The 22,597-nt window shown below is 50.4% G+C and overlaps 1 protein-coding gene across 3 annotated transcripts; it reads left to right on the forward strand.

Annotated features, from left to right (window-relative positions):
* The first annotated feature begins 154 nt into the window (after window positions 1-154).
* On the forward strand, window positions 155-22,542 carry aatkb (apoptosis-associated tyrosine kinase b). 3 transcript variants are annotated; one of them, XR_008693175.1, is made up of 16 exons: window positions 155-364; window positions 8,408-8,541; window positions 11,643-11,784; window positions 13,457-13,504; window positions 14,162-14,241; window positions 14,637-14,755; window positions 14,836-14,923; window positions 15,104-15,237; window positions 15,570-15,654; window positions 15,762-15,883; window positions 15,978-16,127; window positions 16,381-19,720; window positions 19,801-19,930; window positions 20,007-20,213; window positions 20,519-20,644; window positions 21,055-22,542. XR_008693175.1 is itself a non-coding variant. In XM_055504336.1 (15 exons), the coding sequence occupies exons 1-14, from the start codon at window positions 295-297 to the stop codon at window positions 20,210-20,212; spliced, it is 4,848 nt and encodes a 1,615-aa protein (XP_055360311.1). In that variant the 5' UTR covers window positions 155-294; the 3' UTR covers window position 20,213; window positions 20,519-22,542. The 3 variants fall into 3 exon arrangements, 2 of the variants coding, with proteins under 2 accessions (XP_055360311.1, XP_028990239.1); XM_055504336.1 differs by having other exon boundaries at window positions 20,519-22,542; XM_029134406.3 differs by lacking the exon at window positions 13,457-13,504 and having other exon boundaries at window positions 20,519-22,542.
* The last annotated feature ends 55 nt before the right edge of the window (window positions 22,543-22,597 follow it).

Consider the following 22,597-nt stretch of genomic DNA (forward strand, 5'->3'; position numbering starts at 1 on the left):
CTTTTTGCTGCAGTCAGGAAAAGGAAATCACGCCAGGTCGACCGCCTCCTTATCCGTGGACGGACCCAGAAGACTCCGCGAACCACGCTGGGCCCGAGGCGCCTTGAAAGCGGACGCGTGCGTGGCTGTCAGCATCCGTCCCAACGCACCGGCGCGGGAGGAATGCACGAGCGTTGAGCGCTGAGAATTCACCAGAGGCCGGTTCGGAAAGGAGCGATGAAGCCGCGCTCCAGAACTAGCGTTGCCTAGTTGTGACTCTGCGTTCTCGCTCTTCTTGTCTTTATTCCAACGAAGATGCTCCTGCTTCTGCTTTCTTCAGCCTTCATCAGCCCCGGCTTTGCCCTCAGCTCCCATTTCAGCTCAGGTGAGCCCACATTCCGCTGCAAACCTCACTGAATGCCGATAATACATGTGCTGCTGTTTACGTGGCGACACCCAGGAGTCATGATTTCAACAGATAATAGGGGGCGCGTGTGTACTGAGATTTGGGATAAAAGAAAACGTTCGCAGAGCATCTGTGGTCTGAGCCGCTCGGCTCCGCTGTGCAGGTTGAAGGGAAAGTGAAAGGCGAAAAGGATTGTGGGAGCAGAGCAGCAACTGGAGCAGGTGTTTTTAATTAGAGGGAGACTGGATGAATGCAGGTCGCCTCGTCATCACATGATGGTGAAATAATCACACATCACTGGAAAACATCTTTTAATGCAGCAGAAGCCTGGGGTCTGTCATTCAGGTGGTTTCTATGGCAACCCGTTTTCCATCTTGCCTTCAGTAGATGCTGAATCGAACGTGTATTTATTCCACAGACATTAGCATGTAGTTCAGTGCTGAAGTGAGAGCAGCCTAATGGGCGCGAGGCTCGTCTTCCACTTGATAAGCTCTAAATGCCCTAAAGCGCATCCTGCTGCCTTTCAGCAGTGGCTCCTCTGCTACTCTGCTTTCATAATTCCCTCCTGTCCTTTAATTGAGTTGGATAAATCCTGGGCTGCAGGATTTCATTCTTTGCCTTGTTGTACGGATTCAGGGAGCCAGGTTTGTAGTTTTCTGTCCAGGGGGACAGATCCAACTGATCGGTGACTGTGGAGGAGCTGCTCTGGCTTCATGAGCTGGTTTCTCCTCCTGCTTTTGGACGGTCGTGGAGCTGACCAGGGTGCTGAAACCAAGAGCTCTGCTCTCACTTTCGTCACTGCAGCTTACGACCATGTTCCTCTGATCTGGGCCTTCCTTTATTGCTCCATATGATGATCTATGGATCTATGAAGCAGCTGCCGGATGTGTTTTACTTCTTAATTCCTCCTCTCACATTTGGATAGTCTGTGACAGCACAGTGGGCTTTCTGATTAAATCCCAAGCAGCTTAGTCAGGAATCAGATGTCTCCTTTGGGTTTCTGCTCATTTGTGCTTTCTAGTAATTACTTCAAGTGTGGAGTTGAAACAATAGATGGAAAATTAGTTTACAATCACTGTGACAGTCAATCAGTTAATGGTTTACTGCTAAGAATCTAAATAAATCAATGCTGGGCTTTCTTTTTTCCTAATGTGAACAAGTGAATCATTGGAGTAATTGAAAACCCATGATTAGCTTTTTTATTAAACTGACCAAGTCCAGACCGTGTTTAGTTCGTCCGTCCAGTCCTTGTTGTTGGTTTGACTGGCAGTACTGACTGGTTTCCCTCAGTGGCTGCACATACAGATGCATCTTCTAACTATATGGACACAGAGCAGACAGCAAAGCAGTCCCCCCCCCAGGGACCCCCCTGGGTCAGGCTTCAGGGGACACAGACAGGGAGCTGGGAGATCAGCTAAGAGAACAAGGGCTGTAACTGTAGCTGGTGGTGAACACACATCCGATAGAGGTGTTTTAAATAACATAATGGACTGTTGGCAACAACACTCTGGGCATAAATTGGATTCACGCCACTTACAGCAGCTCTAAAAGCTTCCTCCCCTGATCTGCACCTCAGAGTCCTCACTGCACTGAGGAGGAAAAAGGCCTTGCGATGGTCCTGAACATCTGGAGCTGAAGTTCTGCTTTCTGCACAGAACGAGGCTGCTGCAGACGAGCTCTGCTCACTGATGCTGTCTGAGCTTCGACCGTGTGGGTGCGAAGTAAGAAGAACCTTGTGGTTTCAGTGTCGCCTTGTTTCACCTGTTCTGTTTATCTAATGTCTCACATTAAACCAGATTTCCAGCCTTTCTGATGCAGGATCTCTTCTCTGGTGCCCTTGAGCAAGGCTAGTAGTGAAGTAAGTAGCTGCCAGGTCCTGGTCTGACTAATGGCTCGGCTGATGAGGGGTGACGCCGGTCACCTGCCTAAATGTGTGCGTCGTTGCCTTCAGTCCAGCTGAAGCTGAATGAAGAGGGAGTGTTTTCACCGACCTGGACTTCAGCAGCTGTGACGTCAGCAGATCTCAGATAATGACTGTGTTTAGCAGTAACTGCCCCGTAACTGACGAGCAGAGATGATCCGATGCAGCCACACTGTGGACACGTGTGTAAACAGAGAGAAGTGAAGAAGGAGCAGGGCGACAGCGTTAAGATAAAACCAAGCCAGTTAATGACTCGACTGGAGTCGGGAAACGAAATTCATTTTCTGGCTCCCTTTTAACCTCTCAGCTGAGGCGTCGATGACAAATTGATTTTCTGTGCAGTGATGTCCAGTTATAAAGCGCGCTGTGTTTAGCCTGTTTGCTCAGGACTGGAGGACAGAGGAGTCAACAGAGGAGCAGATCAATGCTGACACTCAGAGGTTGATTCGTTTAGAAGCTGCTGCTCGTGGGCTGTCGCTTCTCGTCTTGGGTGAATATGTGTCTGAGTCTCTGCTTTGCTCTTATCTGTGTCTCAGTCTCTGTGTGTGAACTGAGCTTTGGAGGCCGTCCAGTCCCTGCAGCGTCGCAGCAGGCCGTTAAGCCCGTGATTTAGACGGATTCATTGCTGGCCACGCTCGCCTGGCTGAGAAATGGAGCCATTGGTTTAGACTGTGAGTGCAGAGAGGGAGTAGAAAGGAGAAAGTGTCAGTGTACGACGAGAAGCACAGGCTCGTAGTGAAGGGTTCTGGTTCTGTGTCACTCTGTGCCGCTCACATACCGACGCAGTCCAGAAGAGCTCTCGCCGAGACGCGGTCTGCGTGACGGTGGAAGTGAGGTCAGTGCTGCTGCATCGGAGCTGCCTGAGGTCGTCTCCATGGCAACGCATCTCCCCGAATCAGCGTTGTGATTCCTGACAGAATAAGTCATCATCTCGGAGCCCGTCTCTCTCTCTCTGTCTTGGCAACGTTATAATTTGCACGTGAAACAGCGAACGCTACACGTGAAGCCGCCGCAGCTGCAGGAGTTGTGCTCGCGTTGTGATGAAGAGCGACAGCGACGGCATTCGTCACTCGCAGCGTGTTTCTTCTGTTTTTGCATTCAGAGCACATGCTATGCACCCTCCTGGCTCAGTGGACGAGCTTCCACAGCATCTGTGCAGTGAGTGTGGGCGACTGTGAACGCTAGCACGTTCAGTCTGCTTTGGGCTGTTTACTGGAACTGGACCGTGTTCCCCAGTCGCAGCCAGTTGACGTCGCCTGAACATCAGTCGCTCATTTTAGTCTCTGGACTCACTTAGTCTGTTTCTGCTGATCTCGCTGTTTAGTCTATTTTTATGCCAGTGAACACCAATTTGTGTTTCACTGACAGTGAGGGAACGTTGTAAAGGTTAATTATTTTAAGAGAAGATACCAATAAAGACCAGGATCTAGTGTTTGAAGGCAAATGACTCATAATGAATCAGTGTCAGTTTGAAGTTCTTCTTAATTATTACGTAGCTGTATTTTGGCTTTAACACTGTGGCAGCATCTTAGTTCTTCAAGCGTCTGCATAAACAAACTGAGAACCAGCTCCGAGGAGGTCACGCCGGGTTCCAATGCCATTTCCTGCTAAAAGCACTTGAAATACACGATGTTCCTGAGCAGGAAGTCATTTCACATGAAGCCACTCTTTAAAAACCGAGGCAGACTGGTACGCTAAAAGCGTCTCCATGGCAACCGTGCTTCAGAAATGTCTGACAACAGGGGGCTCCTTGGAGATGGTCTGCCCTCTGTGATGATGCATAATAACAACTGTGGCCAGTGCCTCTCGTTAATGCATTAGCATTAAGCAGTAGATTTTCATAATACAGTACATAACGATATGCAAACATCCCTTCCTCCAAAAAATGACCACCCATTTCTACGAATGCAGAACGAATGGAGGCTTAGGTAACACCTGTTAGGTAATCGCTCCTTCATGGCGTCTGTGAAGTCACATCTGAGCGTGTGCAGTAGGGCCAGTGGGGAAGAGGTTCATTCTGCTCCAGTGGTCACATTAATCTGCACACAGACAGAAAAACAACAACTGTGAGCGAGTGAGCGAGCGTAAAAAGGCAGAAGTGGAGGAAAGAGCTGAGGAGTGAGGAAGAAGTGACCCAGGCCCCGCAGCCTGTGATGAGTGATCTCTGTCTCACTCAGGTGACCGTGGGAAACAAGGCAGCAGGTGAAGTTTCATTCTCAGTGGAAGTGGAAACAATGGGCAAATGTAAGGACTGGAGGAGGACGAGGCCCAGATGGTGGCGCGTTCGTGTTCTGCAGTGGTCAGGAAGTGTCAACGTTGCTGAACTGTAACATTCACAGTCATGTGAACAACACGGCTGCAGTTTATCCTCCGTTCGCTGCGGCCCACGCAAACATAGACTCACATTCACAGGGACCGGGTCCTGTAAGAAATGAAGGCAAACGAGGAGGCAGATGGGGATGTGATGGCTCAGTGAAATGTTGATGAACAGGACAAACACGGAAAAGCCAGCTGGGCCTCGGTGGAGGAAGGACGGGCAGCGCCGTCCACAGGTGGGATTCTGTCTGACCCGGGGAACCGTGAGCCGGACCTGGACGCTGTCTGCAGGCCAGCAAACGCGTCACTGTGTAATTAGGTCACAGTCTGTGGGCTGCACAGCAGTCCCACTCCCACAGCATGAGCTGATCACCGCCGGAGGCGTCACAGAGCAGCATCCCTCAGAGCAGCAGAGAACCAGGAACAGGAAGTGCTGGGTCACGGCAGCAAACTGGGGCTTCTTACACAACACCTGCCTCGACTCGAGCAGCCGAGCGGCACAATATAAGTCCTGTTATCAGAATACCAGACGTCGAGGTGAACTCAGAACCAACTTCGCCTCCTTGACATCGTTTTCACTGTTGATTGGGCTTTGGATGCAAAGTGGGACACACTTGACTGTGACTGCAATGAGATGCTGCTGCTGCTGAAACATGGGAGGAGGATGGAGTCAGTGGTTGAAGCTCAATTTGTTGTTGTTTCTGAAGCTCAAACGCTAAGATCAATTGATGAGCTGCCGGATTAAAGCCTGATGGATCCATTTTATGGCTGCAGCGCCGACAGCTTTGCTGCCTCCTTACTATGTTTCTGTGACTCTTTAGTGATTGATTCACGAAGAACTCGAGACCTCTGCTTTCTCGTTCAGGGCTCATTTCCATCCCGGCGTCGGGAGAAGTTGCTCTTTGTCTCATCGCAGCATCTGTGAGCATTAGGAGGTCACGCAGATTAGTCTCCACGGGATCCGAGGGAAGCGGTTGCCATGGAAACCGGCTGCCTTGAGTTTGGGGCTCCATTCGTTGTGCAGCCTGCTGCTGCTAGCTGGCTCTCATTGGGGCCGTGTTTACATGATGAGGACGGGGCCTCGTGGCGTCTCTGACCGGGCTGACGGCTGCAGCAGCAGACGCGCGGCAGATTGGACTCGTTCAGCGGCTTCGTGCAGCTCACGTGTCTGCACCGTATGGGATGGTTTACCCGTCTCCACCCATCTGCCTCCGTCCTGCTCCCGTGTGCTGGATGCCTCCGTCTTCCTGTCAGGAGCTGCTGTAGATTCAGCTCCTGACTCTACTCGCTGCCCCTCAGAGCATCTGTGTGTGACTTCAGTGGCTTCTGCTGCTCTGAATCAATAAAAGGAGCAACTGAAGCCCTGAAGCTCCGTTACCAGATTAAAGTGAAGCCCTGTATTATCGCTGCAGATGATGAGGATGAGTATGTAATGTTTACGAGTCTGTGTGTTTATAATTATGGGATGTTTGTTCTTTTAATGGGCTTCGGGTCAGTATAGGCGCGCCACATGGCGAGTGACACTCAGTCACTGGTCAAGTGGTTTGAATCAACTGGTTTGTCAACTGGTTTGAATGGGGCACAGACAGTGAAGTTCAGAATGTGTCTGTTAACACCTCTGACAGCGGCACCGAGACCAGGACTCGGACTCAGACTCGGACACTGACTAAAACTCGGACTCGAACTCTAACTCTGCCTCGCACTGGGACTCGATCTCAGACTCGGACCCTGACTCAGACTCGGACCCGGTCTCGGACTTGGACTTGGACTCGGACTCGGACTCCGACTCGGACTCGACTGTTGACTGCTTCGCTGCGTACAGAAGCGGTGGCTGCCTGCTCTCCTTCTACCTGACCGCCTGCTTTCCTCTGTGGTATCTGGTGTCAGCACCGGCTTTGAGTCCTGTCAGCTGATTTCATGGAGCAGTCCAGATAAAGGAGGGCGTCAGGACCCTGCAATGCTGTCAGATGGACTCCGGCTTTTCCTTTCACTCTGCTGTGTTTGAGTTTCTGCTCCTCGTCTCCTGGGGCAGACGCTGCAGAGAACACAGCCTCAGCATCACTCCTGCTTCATCATTTAGTCAGGATGCGCTTCATCTAAAAATGGCTCCCGTCTCTGAGTGCTGCTGCCACAGACGCGTGTGCTTGACGGAGCTGCAGCAGGTGAACGTCTGGTGACCTACGACCTTCCGCGCGGTGCCGGGCTCATTAGTGCTAACGAGGGGTTCCCACAGGTGGAGCAGCTGAACGTTGCAGTGTGTTTGTGGGAGCTCCAGAGGAAATGCTGCCTCCTGAAGCCGCCACAGACCTGCAGCGTCACGCGACTGCAGCAGCACGGCTCCAGTGTTCACTGCTTTAAACCAGCTCCTCCATCAGTTGGAAGGAGGCAGAAAGCGGGCGTTCACGGCCATAATAGTGTTGCTGTGTTTGCATTCTGCTGCACATGCACTGTTCTTCACTTATTAATGCCGCGCTGCATCCACACTGCTGCTCCTGTGGGACCTGGGATTTGTAAGCAAGGGAGTTTTAAATAACCCACAACAGATTCTGTGCTCGCTGTAATTATCCCCCTGACGAATACAGAGTAATTAAACCTGAGTCTCCTCGTTTAGTGGTTCCAAGGGCTGAATGTTATTGACTGAATTACAAAGCTGACTTTTCCACCTCTTTGTCAACTTCAAACTGTTCTCTTCAGGTCTTTGATCTGAGGATCTGAAGGTCTTGCTTGTTTGGGCCTCTCAGCTATGAGGTTAATAGAGGATCTGTGTCCTAATACACTGTACGTTACTCCAGTGACTCACCTCAATAAGCTGAACTGAACTAGTTCCTGTCCATGAGCAAACGTAATAATAGAAATACATGTGTTTTTACATATCTGGTCATATTCCTGCGCTGGGCTGCCAAACAGCAGCGTTCTCTGTCCAATTAGACTAAGAGCCTGACACACGCTGAGCCAGTTGCAGCAGCTTTCAGGGGATCAGCCCAACTGGCAGCAGCAGCTCTGTGTGTGTGTGTGTGTGTGTGTGTGTGTGTGTGTGTGTGTGTGCGTGTGTGTGTGTGTGTGTGCGTGTGTGTGTGTGTGACACCGTGGTCGGTGGGAGCCAGGAGGAGATTTCCCACTGAAAGCCTGCATGGCCGTCCGTCCAATCTGTTTCCGTGGCAACCGTTGCATTTCGCAGAATGAGGAAAATAAATTACGCGCTGCTCGAAAATGAAGCCCAAAACTGGGAACAAGATATTATTTGCGAGATTGGACGATGCGTACATGAGAGAAATTGGCTTTGACCGACTCAGCGGCAGATTGACTTCACAGATACGTTACAAATATCCTGCATTAATACAAAACTCTGGAGTGTGGAGATTTAAATATGTGACACTGAAGCAGAGAGTTTCTCAGTCCCAACGCTTACTATCTGTTTAGATCATCTGAACATCATGCTCTCTCATCAACTTCCTAAGGAGAAGGAACCCACACATTGATGATCATGTTGCTTGATGTGTGTGTTGCACTGACCTTGGCCTCACGGTTTAAAATGTGGCTTTTTAAAATTGATTTCTTTGTTTAGAAATCACCTTCCTGTTCTATTACAACAGGACATGAATGGTTTCATTTAAAATCCAATTACTGCAGAGTCCAACTCGCTCTCAGACTCTTCTGTGGGTCATTGTGTGCAGGTTATTTCCTCCAGAGCTCTGACTTGTTTCATTCACTGCAGAAACCTGAAGCCTGCTGGGAAATGCCTCTGTTGCTGTACGTAACCATGCTGTACCTGCTGCGTCCTGCAGATGGCGCTGCACTGAGTGAGCTGTCCTGGTCGTCCTCCCTGGCTGTGGTGGCCATCTCCCTGTCGGGCCTCTTCACCTTTGTCTTCCTCATGCTGGCCTGCCTCTGCTGCAAGAAGCGCAAGATGGGATTTAAGGTGAGTCTGTGAACACACACACACACACACACACACACACACACACACACACACACACACACACACACACACACACACGTATGTGCACGCATGCACGCATGCACATACACACACACGCACGCAAGCACACACACACACACACACACACACACACGCACACACACACACACACACAGGCCCTGCAGGCTGATACAAATGACTCAAACGTGCTCTGTGCTTCTCTAGACCTCCTTTGTATGAGTCCATTTCTAACCAGCAGCGCACACAAAGCAGGAAGTGAGTGTGGGGCTGCAGCTTCCAGGATCAGACCCTGATTCTAAGGCTCTTGGTGAATTGGGTCGCGGCACCAGAGAAACTAGGACAGCCTGAATGTGCGGACCGTCATATGCTCCGGTGTCTGTGCTGCTTCTGTCGTTCCCACTAAGTCTCATTCCAGGTTTACTTTACTTGAGGCTTGATAAATGTGTCCACAAACAGTAGATTCTTTGAATAATCCCAAAGCCAGCTGTTCTTTCACTGACGGGGCCAGAGTCACAGCAGTTCTAGTGTCCAGACAGCAAAGGTCCAAGTGCTCCATGCAGCACCGATCCACTAAGTGCCCGCTCGGACAGAACCAGCCATTTAGGACGTTAGCTAAAGTGTTTGGGGTCTCTTGACCCGTCCTTGGATAGTCCTCAGGGAAAGAATGCTGGGACTCCTAGTGTTAATGTCAGTAATTCTTTGTTTTGGGCTGTTTGTTGTTTGACCAAGCAAAAAATGAAGAGCTGCACTTGAGCTGGGGCAAAAAATAAGCAAAGCCTCTTTGTTCTCAGTGACTTGAAGGTATGAAGAAAACAAGCTTGTTTTTATTCATTGATGTTGCATCGTTATATAAGCACTTCACATTATTCAAGTCACCCATCGAGTCTGGAGCCTGGTTACATAACATCCTGCCTTCTCCTCACGGCTGATGTGCATGAAGGTGCCGTTGGTGGACGTATAGTTCGCTGTGCATCGGGTCGGACCACCCACATCGGACCTGTCAGGGTGTGTCTGAGGTCGTGAGGAAGGGCTTCGCCATGAGCCCACTGCATCCGGCCTCAGGCCCATCTGGAATTAGACACAGCCGCTCCCAGAGCAGGAAGAGCAGAGCGAGAAACAGGAGGCAGCGTCTGCTCTGCCTCCACAGGAGAAGAGCTTCACAGTCATTTAGCCTCACCCTTTAAAAAACAGACGGGAAAATGAAAACACTTTCTGTATTTCACATGAAATGAGTGAATGTGAGTCAAGGAAGCGGCGCGGCTGCATCCAGCACATCAACAGCCACAGCAGGTTTATGATGCACACAGAACACGTAGAGCACCTGATGTGCAGCATCTATTAGCCTGCGCTTTCTATCAGTGGAACAAGAAAACAACACGGTGGAGACGAGATAAGAGCTGTTGAACATGAGGCTGCAGGACTGATGCCGCTGGTGGAGCAGTAGCTGTGGTGGACAGACCATCACATCATTAGTAACATTACAGCTGTTCCCTCCATTGATGTTTGCATTCAGGACCAACGTGAAATCAGCTTCTACAGCTCCCATTCAGCGACGCAAACGAGAACTCACAAAGCACCTATAAAAGGGAAAAACAGGAAACAAATGGAAATGATGTGTTTCCTCGTTTGGGGCGAGAGCGGCTGCAGATGTTCCTCAGCTTTTCAGAGAAAGGAAGAGAGTGAGTGATGTCACAAGCGGAGTATGTGAACCCCCCACTTCTCCCCCACTCCTCTTCCCACTCTCACACATTTTTGTGGGGCTGCGTGTGACGAGCGCTGGTTCGAGCGCTGAGAGGGAGCGCTCCTCCTCCTTTGGTTGCATCCTTCACTCTCCAGAGCTGCTGTGGACAGTTAGTGACCAGCGAGCAGGTCTCCTACTCCTCCTCGACTGAAGAGGTGTGTGTGTGTGTGTGTGTGCGTGTGTGTGTGTGTGTGTGTGTGTGTGTGTGTGTGAGGGAGCCAGAGGAGGCGTTGAGGGCATGGCACCTGTGGATGGAAGGTAAGTCAGGATGCACAGTGGAGGTTAATGCAAAGTAAATGTTGGGTTGTTGTAAAACACTTCTGTTGTCAAATTAATGTCAATCTGAAAACTTTCAGTAGTTTTAACTTGTCGCTCAGTGGAGCTTCAGCTGTTTTTGGATTCACTCTGATGCATTTCACTGCCGGATGTATGGAAAGTGAGAAACAGCTGTGTGGGTCAGGACCTCTACTGCATGTGTGTGTGCGTGTGTGTAGAGAGAGTAAAACCACATGTTGAAAGATGGGGCGACTGAGGCCGTGTGAAGATTTGGATGTGGAGCGGAAAGAGGGAGGGTGTGTGTGTGTGTGTGTGTGTGTGTGTGTGTGTGTGTGTGTGTCTGTGTGTGCGTGTGTGTGTGTGTGCGTGTGTGTGTGTGTGTGTGTGTGTGTGTGCATACTTGTAGGACAGCGATAGATGGAGGTGTTTGTGTGTGTGTGGGTGTTGCAGCGGGTCACATTTTTCCAGCATTGCGACCCCGCTGATCTCCCGCTCCACAACTGAGAGACTTTTATTCTGACATCCGGTTGGTGCAGGCAGCCCCCTCCTCGTCCCCCTCCTCGTCCCCTCATCCATGTTCTGCAGACAAAGGGAACCTTTTTTCTCATCCACGCCTCAAACACAGAGACCTGGACACATGCGTTTCGCTGCAGCGGTTGATGCGCTGTTCGTCATCTGTAGCTGATGTAAAGACGTGAGCCTCAGGCCAGTCAGCGCCGGCTGATCCACTGGTGCAGACTCGGTATCGATCACTTCAGCTCGTTCTGCTCTGTTGGACGTACGAGGCAGCAGGTCTCTCCAGCCTGCACTCCAACCACTTCCAAATAATCCCTGGGTTTGTTACGCTGGCTCTGTTTACACTGGGACGGTCCAAGAGTCTCACAGACGACTCACAAACACCCGACTGGGCCAGAACAGCTTGGATCCGTCCGGGTACTTACTTTTTTCCAGTTTTGCTACACTCTACGCTCTACTACAACTACAGTAAAGTGTTATCGTTTAAGGGCTGAATGCTTTCTCCTCTGCGTGACCTTTGACCTCTTCACATCGTTGTGTCTTTCAGGAATTCAAAAATGTGGACGGGGAGGAGTACCATGCAGACATGTCCACCTTGGCCTCGCCGGCCTCCCAGGGGAGCCCCGACGTCTACATCCTGCCCCTGACGGAGGTGTCCCTGCCGGTCGCCAAGCAACCAGCCCGATCGGGTGAGTCGCACTCGCTGTGAAGCTGGGGTTTGATAATATTCCTCAGTTTGCATGAGCCAATAAAGAAGCAGGAACCGGTTAAACATGTTGGTCCCACTTCAGTGGTAACCATGGTTCTGTGAGACGTGGTTTCATGGAAGGCCAAAGAACCAGTCCCAGCTGTAGTGCTTCTAAGCCGGATCCAGTGGTGCAGAGACTCGCCCACGCATGTGATTCTGGGTGTGAGGCCTGTGAGCTTGGGTCCCTGGAGCGAGCTCCACCCTGACGGCCTCCACCTACCGTATCCCACCGCCCTCGCTGCAGGTCCCTCAGGAATGAGCTCCGAGCTGCTTAACTTCCCCTCTCCCACAAACATCTGCCCGTTGCGTAACGGCCGGCCGCCTCCACCGCTGCCTCTCGCTATGTCAGGCATGCGGAGCACAAAGCCTCAGTGAGAGGAGCTCTGCGTGCGACAACGTCCTTGTTGAGCGATAACGGGCTGATGCTGCCTGATAAACCTGTGACACTGTGTGTGCTTGGACCTAATGGATCCTGCCTCTACATTTCAGGCGGCTGCTGGGCTCAGCCAGCGCGTCCACATCTCTGCTCTGGTGACACAAACGCACCCGTTTCCCACATTCCTGAGCTTTACGAGCAGTCGGACTCGGGTTCGCTGCGTCTTAATCTGTGGACGGACTCTGCAGATATAGGTGGCGCCCAGTGTTGTAAGATCTTGGCTCGGTCCAGGGCCCGGTCCCCAGGACCCGCCTGGATGCAGCTGTTCCGTCCACTAACGGACCCACACCCACTCAGCAGAGCAGCAGTGTTATTCCCTGCACCCACCCTGCTTTCGTCAAGAAGAAAAACTCCACGAGAGAATCGTCCGAGGACAGAACTCAGCTCAGAACGGGCCGAGATGCACTGGACCAAAAGAGAATAATGGGAATTGTATCTGAGCGCTCCAACCACTGGACGCAGCCTTCACAGGCGCTCTGAGCTCAGCGCTGCCAGAGGGAGAGAGACCCAGAGCTCAGTAGAGCAAACGGCGGCTGCAGGTTTTTGGGAAAATCCTGAAAAAGATTTATTTTATATTTACACTTTCATCGAATCGAACTGATAAGTGTGTAAAGCAAACAGATCTCAAAGAAACTAAAAGGTGTGGTTGTTCCATCAGCGTGGTTATTGCTGGCATGGTGGCGTAGGTGGAAACCACCTCCTGCCACTGTCATCACCAAAGCCCAGTTGTTCTTATGTCAGGAACCTGGGGGATAATGGTCCCAGTGTGTGTGCACTAACTGGTCCTAACTGGTGCCATGCTGCCCTACCCAGCCAGACAATGGGGACTATTCTGCTGGCATGAGTGGGTGTAAAGAAGTGAGCGGGATGCTCAAGATGGCCGCCACACAGTGACTGGACTGTGTGCTGGTCTGGAGGGGGCACACAGCACAACAAAGATGTGTGTGTGTGCTTCTAGGCCCTAACTCACAAGTGTCACGGTGGGAGACAGAAGAAAGGAGACCTGCTGAGGGGCAAGAGATGGAGGGGCTCGGTTGGGCCGAACTGGGGCAGGACCACAGAGTCAGACACACTGGAGTCAGGAGCAGCATCATTTTTCTAAGGACCTGGATGCTTTCTGTTCTAGTCCTGGTATGAATGACACGTAGCTCAATTACTGCTGTGATTAACTCCATAGAACTGAGGACAAACTGCTGTGTCTTCCTGGAAATACCTGTGCTGTACAGTATGTATACTTTCATTTTTATACACCATCAAATCCACCGAGTCTGCGAAGTCATAAAATAAACAAAGTCTTGTTATTGTAGATGCTGTGTAGTCGTCTGCTATAAATGAAAACCACGATCAAAGCAATCCTCCATCTCCAAACAGACACAGACCGATGACTTGAAAGGAGTCTCCTCTGCTCTGATGTTTGTCTTCTATAAAAAGACGTGATTCTATATTCACTCAAGCTGAGTGTGAGTCTGTCTCCACAATCGACTGGACTGTGGTTGTGGGATCGACTCCAGCGCCCTCCAGCAAAAAGCCTTTAAGATAATGGTGGCATAAGGATCTGGGCCATCACACAAACACTTACCTTTTCTCCAAGCAGCTATTGATTTCCTTCTGTTGCTCCAGACCATTAGTAATGTTAATTGTCCTAACATGGACATCAGCGCCTCATTAATATGTTGACTGTGTAACAAAGCATCACCATGAAAATCATAACTTTACCAGTCAGTTTAGATTCCTACTCTCTGGTGGAAGTGAACTCACTGTTGAAGGGTCTTGAAGGCTTCAGGGCCTGATGTATGATGATGAATGTATTCATATTATGATATACATGATTCATCTACATTTTGACAACTGTGAATATCTGTTTGTCTTTTGTTTCTTTCAGTCCAGCTCCTGAAATCCACTGACCTGAGTCGGCACAACGTTCTGTACCTGAAGGAGATCGGGAATGGCTGGTTCGGGAAGGTGAGTCCACCGCAGCGCCGCGGCTCTGACCTTTTGACCTCACAATGCTGCGTTACCTGAAGGCCGGAGTGGACACCAGCCTTCGGTTCTGGTCCCTGAAAGTTTCCACTTCCCGTCCACAGCAGGTTAAACCATGCAGCACGTGTGTAGTGTTTTCACAAGCAGGTAACGCATCTCTGTGCTCTCTCTCTCCTCCATGACACATCCATCCCTCCCACCCTTTGTACCTTGACTGGGTATGTCATCTGTATGTTTGGTCCTTGTGTTGTCTGTGCCGACTTCCTGCATGGCTTCACGTTCACGTCTTTGTGTGACGTCACTCCCCCTCTGTGCTCAACGTGTGTGTCTGCATCTGTCTTCCCTGTGTGCATATGCATCTTCCTTCCCTGTTTCAGGTTCTGCTGGGGGAGGTGAACTCGAGCCTGAACCCCACCCAGGTGGTGGTGAAGGAGCTCAAAGTGGGCGCCAGCGTGCAGGACCAGATGCACTTCCTGGAGGAGGCCCAGCCCTACAGGTAACGCCTGGTGGTAGCGCTGACTGAGGTCCGGTCACACTGATGGTACCGGGAGCTCACGCTCGTCCTCTGCTCTGCAGGGCCCTGCAGCATCCTGCTCTGCTGCAGTGCTTGGCCCAGTGCACAGAAGTCACTCCCTACCTGCTGGTAATGGAGTTCTGTCCACTTGTGAGTATCCAAACCCAGACAAGGGAATATTACAGTAACTGTGAGCGAGAAAGACAGCTTGTGTCCAGTCTAGTGATGCTGAGTCAGGGCTGTAGCTCCCAGTAGTTTCGTTGAGTACAGGGCAGCGCCCTCCACTGGTCACGGGCTCCAACACACTGGCTGTATTTCTGCCGTTTTCAGGGGGATATGAAGGGTTACCTCCGGAGCTGCAGGTCTGCAGAAAGCATGACCCCAGAGCCGCTGATTCTCCAGCAGATGGCCTGCGACATCGCCTCAGGACTCTTACATCTGCACAAACACAACTTCACTCACAGGTACTGAGCAGCTTCTGCACTGTACTAACCCAGATCAATAAGTATTTGCCTCTTGCTTCTTGGGTGCTTCCTGGAACAATATCCTGGTGCTGCCTGAGTGCTCCTTACCGACTCCAGCATCAGTGATTTTGTTGCAGGCGGCGACCGTGTCACCTGCCAGTCTGCAGCGTCTGCCTCAGGGGTGGGAGCATTCCTCTGAGTTTAAAGGTAGCCGCAGTAAAGTGTTGGAACATGAGCCTCCTGCAATGTCCCGTTCCTGTATGTTGACACAAAAGGATGAGATGCAGCTGTTTACTGGCTTCGTCCTCCTACACCACCCTCTCTGTCAACAGTGACCTGGCTCTGAGGAACTGCTTGTTGACTGCTGACGTCTCAGTGAAGATTGGAGATTATGGCCTGTCCCACACCAAGTATAAGGTAGATCACGTCATCTAGAGGATCCACATAGTGACGCATGTGTTTACCCAGATGCTTGCAAGGCTATTTATTAGTACTGTAGTACTGTATCTCCACCCTCCGATCAGGATGATTACTACGTGACGTCGGACCAGGCCTATGTGCCGCTGCGCTGGATCGCTCCAGAGCTGGTGGATGAGGTGCACGGAAACCTGTTGGTGGCTGATCAGACCCAACAGAGCAACATCTGGTAGTTGAACACAGGTTCAATATGTAAAAGCTGGGTTTGCTTTTAGACAGGCAGACGAATGAAGTAGGAGTTGATCTGCTGTGCTGTGCCTCAGGTCTCTGGGTGTGACCATCTGGGAGCTGTTCGAGTTGGGCAACCAGCCCTACAGACACTACTCTGACAGACAAGTACTGACCTACGCTGTGAGGGAGCAGCAGCTCCGACTGGCCAAACCACTGCTCCAAGTGCCGTTGGCTGAGCGCTGGTGAGTCTCTCTACACATGTATTAGGCAGTCCTTCAGGAGCAGTAACAATTAAATCCCCTCCAGCATGACGGGATTCTCATTTCAGTTTCTAATTAAAATGATAATCTCGCCTAGCTTCTCTGTTTTGGGGCAGTTGTCTGTTAGTTCTTCTTCTTCTGTCATTAAACTCCTTTATATTGAACTGTATTGAGGCACATGTGTGCATTTTTTGTTCTTTTGTATTTAAGTTTCCACTTCTTTTGGGGCTCTCAGGTATGAAGTGATGCAGTTCTGTTGGCTTCAACCTGATCAGAGACCCAATGCGGAGGAAGTCCACCTACTCCTGAGCTATCTGTGCGCCAAGGGGGCTAGTGAGGCTGAGGAGGACTTTGAAAGGCGCTGGAACTCCCTGCGTCCTAACCCTGGATTCAACAGCCACCATGGTGCCTCTGCGATGCCACGAGACCACCCATCCTCCTCCTCATTCCCTCTCCTTGAGCAGTTCTCAACAGGTGATGGCTATCACTCAGAGTGTGGGGATGATGTACTAACTGTCACTGAGACCAGCCATGGCCTGAACTTTGAGTACAAGTGGGAGCAAGCCAGGGCAGACCAATCGTACAGGACTCCAGACTCCTCAAGCATTGTGGGTCAAGTCAACCAGCACTGTCAGGAAGCCTTTTACCCACCAGGGGGCATTATGGGAGGCTGCCCCATGGAGAATATCAGCCTTGGAGTTTCTCCTCCGTACTACCAACCCAAACATCTCCATGCTCCAGGTGTACTACCTGTGCTCAGTGCCCACAGCCCCTCAGTGAGCAGTGAGTATTACATCCGCATTGAAGAGCCGGTGGACTGTAACATTGATCCAGATTTCACGTGCTCCTACAGTCCAGACTACCACGGCAGCAGCGGGAGCTTTCTTACTGGCAGTGCAGACTCAGGGGAGTGCATGGCTTGTCCATCCAAGAACATGGGTCCTTATTGGTCAGCAGACGTCCATAAGTCAGATGTGTACGACTCCAGCGACTCCAGCCCTGCTATCTCCCTGACAATGGAACCACTTTTAGGGCAAGTGTCAGACAACAGCCCCCTACGACCCTGGGAGTCCAGCCACTACGTGTCCTATAAAGACAGAGATGGGGGCTACTACTATGAACATTCGCCACCCCTGGGAATAGGTCGCTATCTAATTGGAGGTGAACGCTGTGGTGAACATCACCAGGAAAGCTGGGGGTCCAGAAGTCTGCGCCAGGCTTTGGGTGAGCTGGGAGACCCACTAGGTACATCCTCCTCTGTACGCAGTCCGCCTCGGCAGGCCTACAGGGACGCCTACCTGGACACGAGTCAGACCTCCATCCTAGGAAAGAACATCACTGGAGGCTACTACGACATGATGGGCTCCTTGAGGAAAACGATGCCGAGTCACAACAGGCACAACAACCACTCGATCAGCATCAACATGGAGACTGAGGGGGTGCGCTTCATTGGGCACAGAGACAGTGATTCAGAGGAAGAGGAGGACGACGACATTTTTGTCGAGAGACACACCTGCAACACTTGGCCCTCAAAACAGCGCCACAACAGCACGAGTCACCACAGACGAGCCAGCCACAGCTGCAGACGGGACACATACATAGATTTCCACTACACCATGCCCAGTACAGACATCGAAGACTCCTGGCCAGAGGAGCAAAGCCTGGTATTCCGCTCTTTACCAAAACCCATTGACTACCTGGAGCCCCACCAGGCCAAAGACAACAGTGCCTGCCTTAGTCTGAGCAAACACCACTCAGTGGTGCCTTCAGACAACTGCAACGCCTACATTTACTTGTGCCATGAGGGTGAAACTCAGGTGCCTACACCTGGAGACTGCTGCCACTCACATTTTGTTGATCCACTCACCGGTTTGCTAGTCAGGAACAACAGCTACACCCATAGCTACAGTCACGACTACGTCAGAGATAAGCTCATTGATACACCAAACGAGGAAATGATCAATCTATCACCAGCTCCGGGGGGGCCCATTGTAGCCAAACCAGCCTTGACCAAGACAGAGGAGGGTGGAGAGACATATGTTGACCTCACAGCTGAAGAAAGCCCACTCAAAGAATGCCAGGACGTCGTTAAAGATAATCTAATCATGCAAAAACTAGAAGAGGTGATCCTGACAATGACCAAAATCTCTCCACCTCCTGCTGACAACATGCATGTGATGGTGGCACTGGCAGATCCACAGTCAGAGTTCAGTCAAACTGCCGACAGCGGCGTGGACCATGGAGGCTCCAGTGTGAGCCTGGCTGACATCCTGGACTGCAGTGATGTTGATGATGAGGACGATGACATCACAGACGATACTACTGACGTTACCTCAGGCATCTTTGCTGATGAATCCAGTGAAGTGAATGCCTCTCCTGCCTTGAAGTCATTACAGAAGCAGGCAGGGACGCCGGATTCCACTGATTCCATGGACCTACCATCAGCAGTTGGCTCCTGTGAAGGCTTCAGCCCTGTGTCCCACCCTTCCAGCTCGCCTAAAGCTATGGACAGTGGCTATGACACAGAAAATAACGAGAGCCCAGAGTTTGTACCCAAAGAGCCTCATGAACCTCGTGAACAAACTTTGGTCAAGTCTAAACTTGATGCAAGCCAGGAAGAGGAAGAGATCATGGAGGAGCCAGAGGTCAAGGCTGAGGTGGTTCCAACAGAGCCCAAACCATCACAGGACGAAGTTCGTCAGACAGCTGAACCCATCCTTCAGCCACTGAGTGAGAAGACTCCCTACAGAGACTCTGCCTACTTTTCTGACAATGAGATTGAAAGGCAGTCTAGACAAGATGAGGAGCTGCCAGAGCAAGATATGGAAGATATAGAAGAACAAATGGGAGAGAAAAAGGGCGAGAAAAGGAAGAATAAAGACTTTGATGACTTAAACAGTTTATCAAACAAAGACAGAAAACTTGAAATGCAACAAACATTAGCAGAAGGAGAATTACCTTCTTCATCAGAGACAGAGGCAGACTTGAAAGAAGAGTGTATTCAGGCCGATGAGGAACTGGGGCCTTCAGTAACAGAAGGACTGGATGAGTGGCCATCGCAGGAGGACAGCTCGTCTTTGGGGGACTGGGCTGCGGAGGTGGTAGGAGCCATGGAGGAAGCCCTTGATGCCCTGAATGGAGACTGTAGCTTTGTCAAGGCCGAGGAAGCTTCAGAAGCAACAGAGGGCAAATCTGACGGACAGTTACCCAAAGATGAGGTGGCTTTACAACACACAACAGCCAGACGCTTCTCCTCCTCATCTCCACCTCCTGCAGTCCCCACAGCGGGGGGCCGAGGGTCAGCAGCTGATGGCGAAGACGCAGACAAGGAGGACGGCGATACCGACGACAGCGATGAGTCGGACGAGGATCTGCGCAGCTACCCCGTGCAGGAGCAGAGTGGAGGCGAGGAGAGCGAGGACGAGTGCCACTCGGTGCCCGTGGTGGTGAGCGATGACAGCGAAGCCCTCACGCTGCGCAGCCTCCTGAAGTCCGGGAGCCTGGAGGACGGGCCGGAGCGCCAGAGGAAGACCGTGTCCTTCTTTGACGACGTGACCGTCTATCTGTTCGACCAGGTGAGCTCGGTTACTCATTAACGTCTGCCTGCCCCACAGACTGTGTATGCAACTCATGCTTTCCGCCTCGGCCTCTACAGGAAAGTCCAACTAAAGAGTTGACGGAGCATGGCTTCCCTTCAGAACCAGAGCGGCAGCATTCACTGAGCAAAGCACAGGAGAGGGTCAGCGCCTCCGAAGACTCTTCAGACGGAAACGTCTCAGAAGAGAGTGAGTCCACACGCCTGTTCAAATAGTGTGACTGCCATTCAAGCATGTGCTCAGTCTGCTTCACGGCTTTCTCTAGGCACAGGGTATGAGTGGGACGATGACTTTCCCCTGCTCCCACTGCCAACGTCCTCGGCGACGTCCGACTCCCCTCCTCCTCGGTCGCTCCCCAAGGCGCCGGACTCCAAACCAGCCGTGCAGTACTCACGCTTCACAGTCTCCCCCTCCAACATGTCCCGCTTCTCCATCACTCACATCTCAGACTCAGATATGGACTCTGCTTGAGGTGGGTCAGATTAAGGCTAAGTTTACTAATGCTCAAAATGACTGCCACTTGATCATTGCTGACATCTCTAAATATCCATGAACATCCTGAATCCTCTGCAAAGTTTAGGATGTTTTAGATCATGTATGCACATGTAGCTATTATGGTTTAGTCTTGTCATAGACCTATCACAGCCTGGGAACAGACCCATTAGAGAAGGATTATTGCTTGTACCTACAAACAATTCATTGGAGGATGAAAAGCTCAAAAGTCTGTAAAGGAAAAAGAGAGTGTCTGCAAACCTTAATTGTTTCTGTCTCTTGCAGGAAGCAGCGGCAGAGACAATCTGTGGACATTACTTGGCCTGTACTAGCATGACTCCTGATTTAGTTGTGAACGTCAGGTTTTAGAAACAAGACAGTGCCTCTTAACCTCAGTGGACACTCCTGAGAGTAGGTTAATATATAATATTTACAGAATATGAATACATGAAGTATGAGTGATGTAAACAACCTTTGGAAGCAGGGAATACTTTATGTAGAATTCTGCATATTTAAAATGCTCAGAGCAGTTGAGAACGTACCCTTTGGAACATGTTCACCTCCTCCATTCACTTCATTTGTGACGTTTGTATGGAACCACCTGGACCTGAAGCAATCGAAGAGTGAAACCTGTGTTCAATGAAGGACACGGCAACGTTGGACCTGTGGAGTGGTTGTACACACCCACAGACTCTGTCATGCTTTACTTACACATCGATACGATCCTTGAATCATCCAGAGACACAAGGGAGGCGTTGGTGAAGAGACTAACTGAACCTGGACAAACTGATATTTTGTGACTATTTTCTTTTTTGTTTTAGGAACAACAGCTGATCCCATTTTCTGTGGCAAACTGAGCGTCGGTACCTCCATCACAATCAACCTTCAAACACTGAAGTGAGGTTTGATGGTTTAACAGTGCCTGGTCATCAGTTGGACGTTCAAGTTTTCAACCAGAAACAGATACATTCACATAAACTCATTATTCATGTTAGATGTCCATGAGAAGAAATGTGGTTTTACACTGAGACAGTGTAGAGAGGGAAACAAACATTCTGATAGACATGAGCCAGTAGCGTTGGGCAATATGGGCATAGTGTGATAACGACACACCCAGTATAGATAGATCCAACAGAACCAGGTCAGTTCTTCCACAGGCCACGCCAGGAGACGTCTACCTGAACCTGGAGCCCAGTGAAGCTAGCGCACCTGCATGGCTTTGGCTGCACCTCACCCTCCTGCTCATCCTACTGTACCTGTAGGTTTCCTGCACCTCTGCACCAAAAATGCATTGAAGCATTTACAGCTCAAACATGAGGACTCTGCTGACGAGATAATAATACATAGATAATACTGTACAGACCCTGAGGGAGAGGTTTTCCAGGCATCTGCTGCTCATGTTCCATCCACTGACCCACTGTGGATACCCACTCTAGTGAGCCATGTCTCACCCTTTTTTAATGAGCCACTCTCTGAACAGTAATGCAAAGATTCTGTAGATCCAACGACCAGGAAGCGGCTTTGCTACAGTTAAAGTAGCACCGGCAACAATAACAGCGAATACTCGTACAATCTGTGATCCTGAAGCAATAGACAGCTTTGTATACATGTTTGTGTTGTTGGTACTGTAACGTATTGCCCAACCCTACAGGCCAATATATCGAAAACATATCTGCAAAGCAGTGTTCAAACACTGTTAAAGTATATTTTTGTCCCAACTTACTGGATTTTTGCACATGTAAATGAGCTTCAGCCCGTTTCCGTCACTGTTTCCATCACTCGCTGTACATTGGCTGCACTGAGCTTCTCTGGATCCGTTTGTACTTTAACACCGTTATTAGAAGACGGGCTGTTATGATTCATTATAATTTGGTTCATTTCTTGAAATAAATGTAATACCTACATCCAAACAGTTAAGTGGCAAAGTTGAGCCTCCACGCAGATCATCTCACTGTTGGGTCTGTGATTCCTGTGAGTAAATGTGAGGAAGCTACTGTTTGAAAGCCTCCAGGGAGCAGATGCTCCCTTCAGACAGTCAACAGTGTCTCCGTTCGTCTCGAGGCTTTAATATTCTCCATTGGCTTCGACAGCTGTCTAGTATTTTTGTATTTCATAAGGAGAACTTGTACACCTGTGAATGAGGGAGTCCAAAGAGATGCACTGTGGTTCGGGTCCAGAATCGCTGGTTCTGACTTTACCCTAATGAAGAGTGGCAACACCTGGGAGAAATCAGCTCCACACACACCTGCTCCGTCTTTACTTCTGTACCTTCTATCAAATATGAATAAAGTCTGTTTTACACATCTGAACACATGTAGTTTCACTTCAGTACTTTTGGTTTGACTGGTGAAGCTGAAACAAGGC

This window comes from Betta splendens, chromosome 19, assembly GCF_900634795.4.
Source record: "Betta splendens chromosome 19, fBetSpl5.4, whole genome shotgun sequence".
Lineage (NCBI taxonomy): Eukaryota > Metazoa > Chordata > Actinopteri > Anabantiformes > Osphronemidae > Betta > Betta splendens.

What these genes read in the sequence shown, in the direction of transcription:
- aatkb (XM_055504336.1), top strand. Translation starts at nt 295, where the DNA reads ATGCTCCTGCTTCTGCTTTCTTCAGCCTTCATCAGCCCCGGCTTTGCC. An exon ending in TGTCCCACACCAAGTATAAG is followed by an intron (nt 15,655 to 15,761) that starts GTAGATCACGTC and finishes CCCTCCGATCAG; the next exon opens with GATGATTACTACGTGACGTC. An exon ending in GTGCCGTTGGCTGAGCGCTG is followed by an intron (nt 16,128 to 16,380) that starts GTGAGTCTCTCT and finishes TGGGGCTCTCAG; the next exon opens with GTATGAAGTGATGCAGTTCT.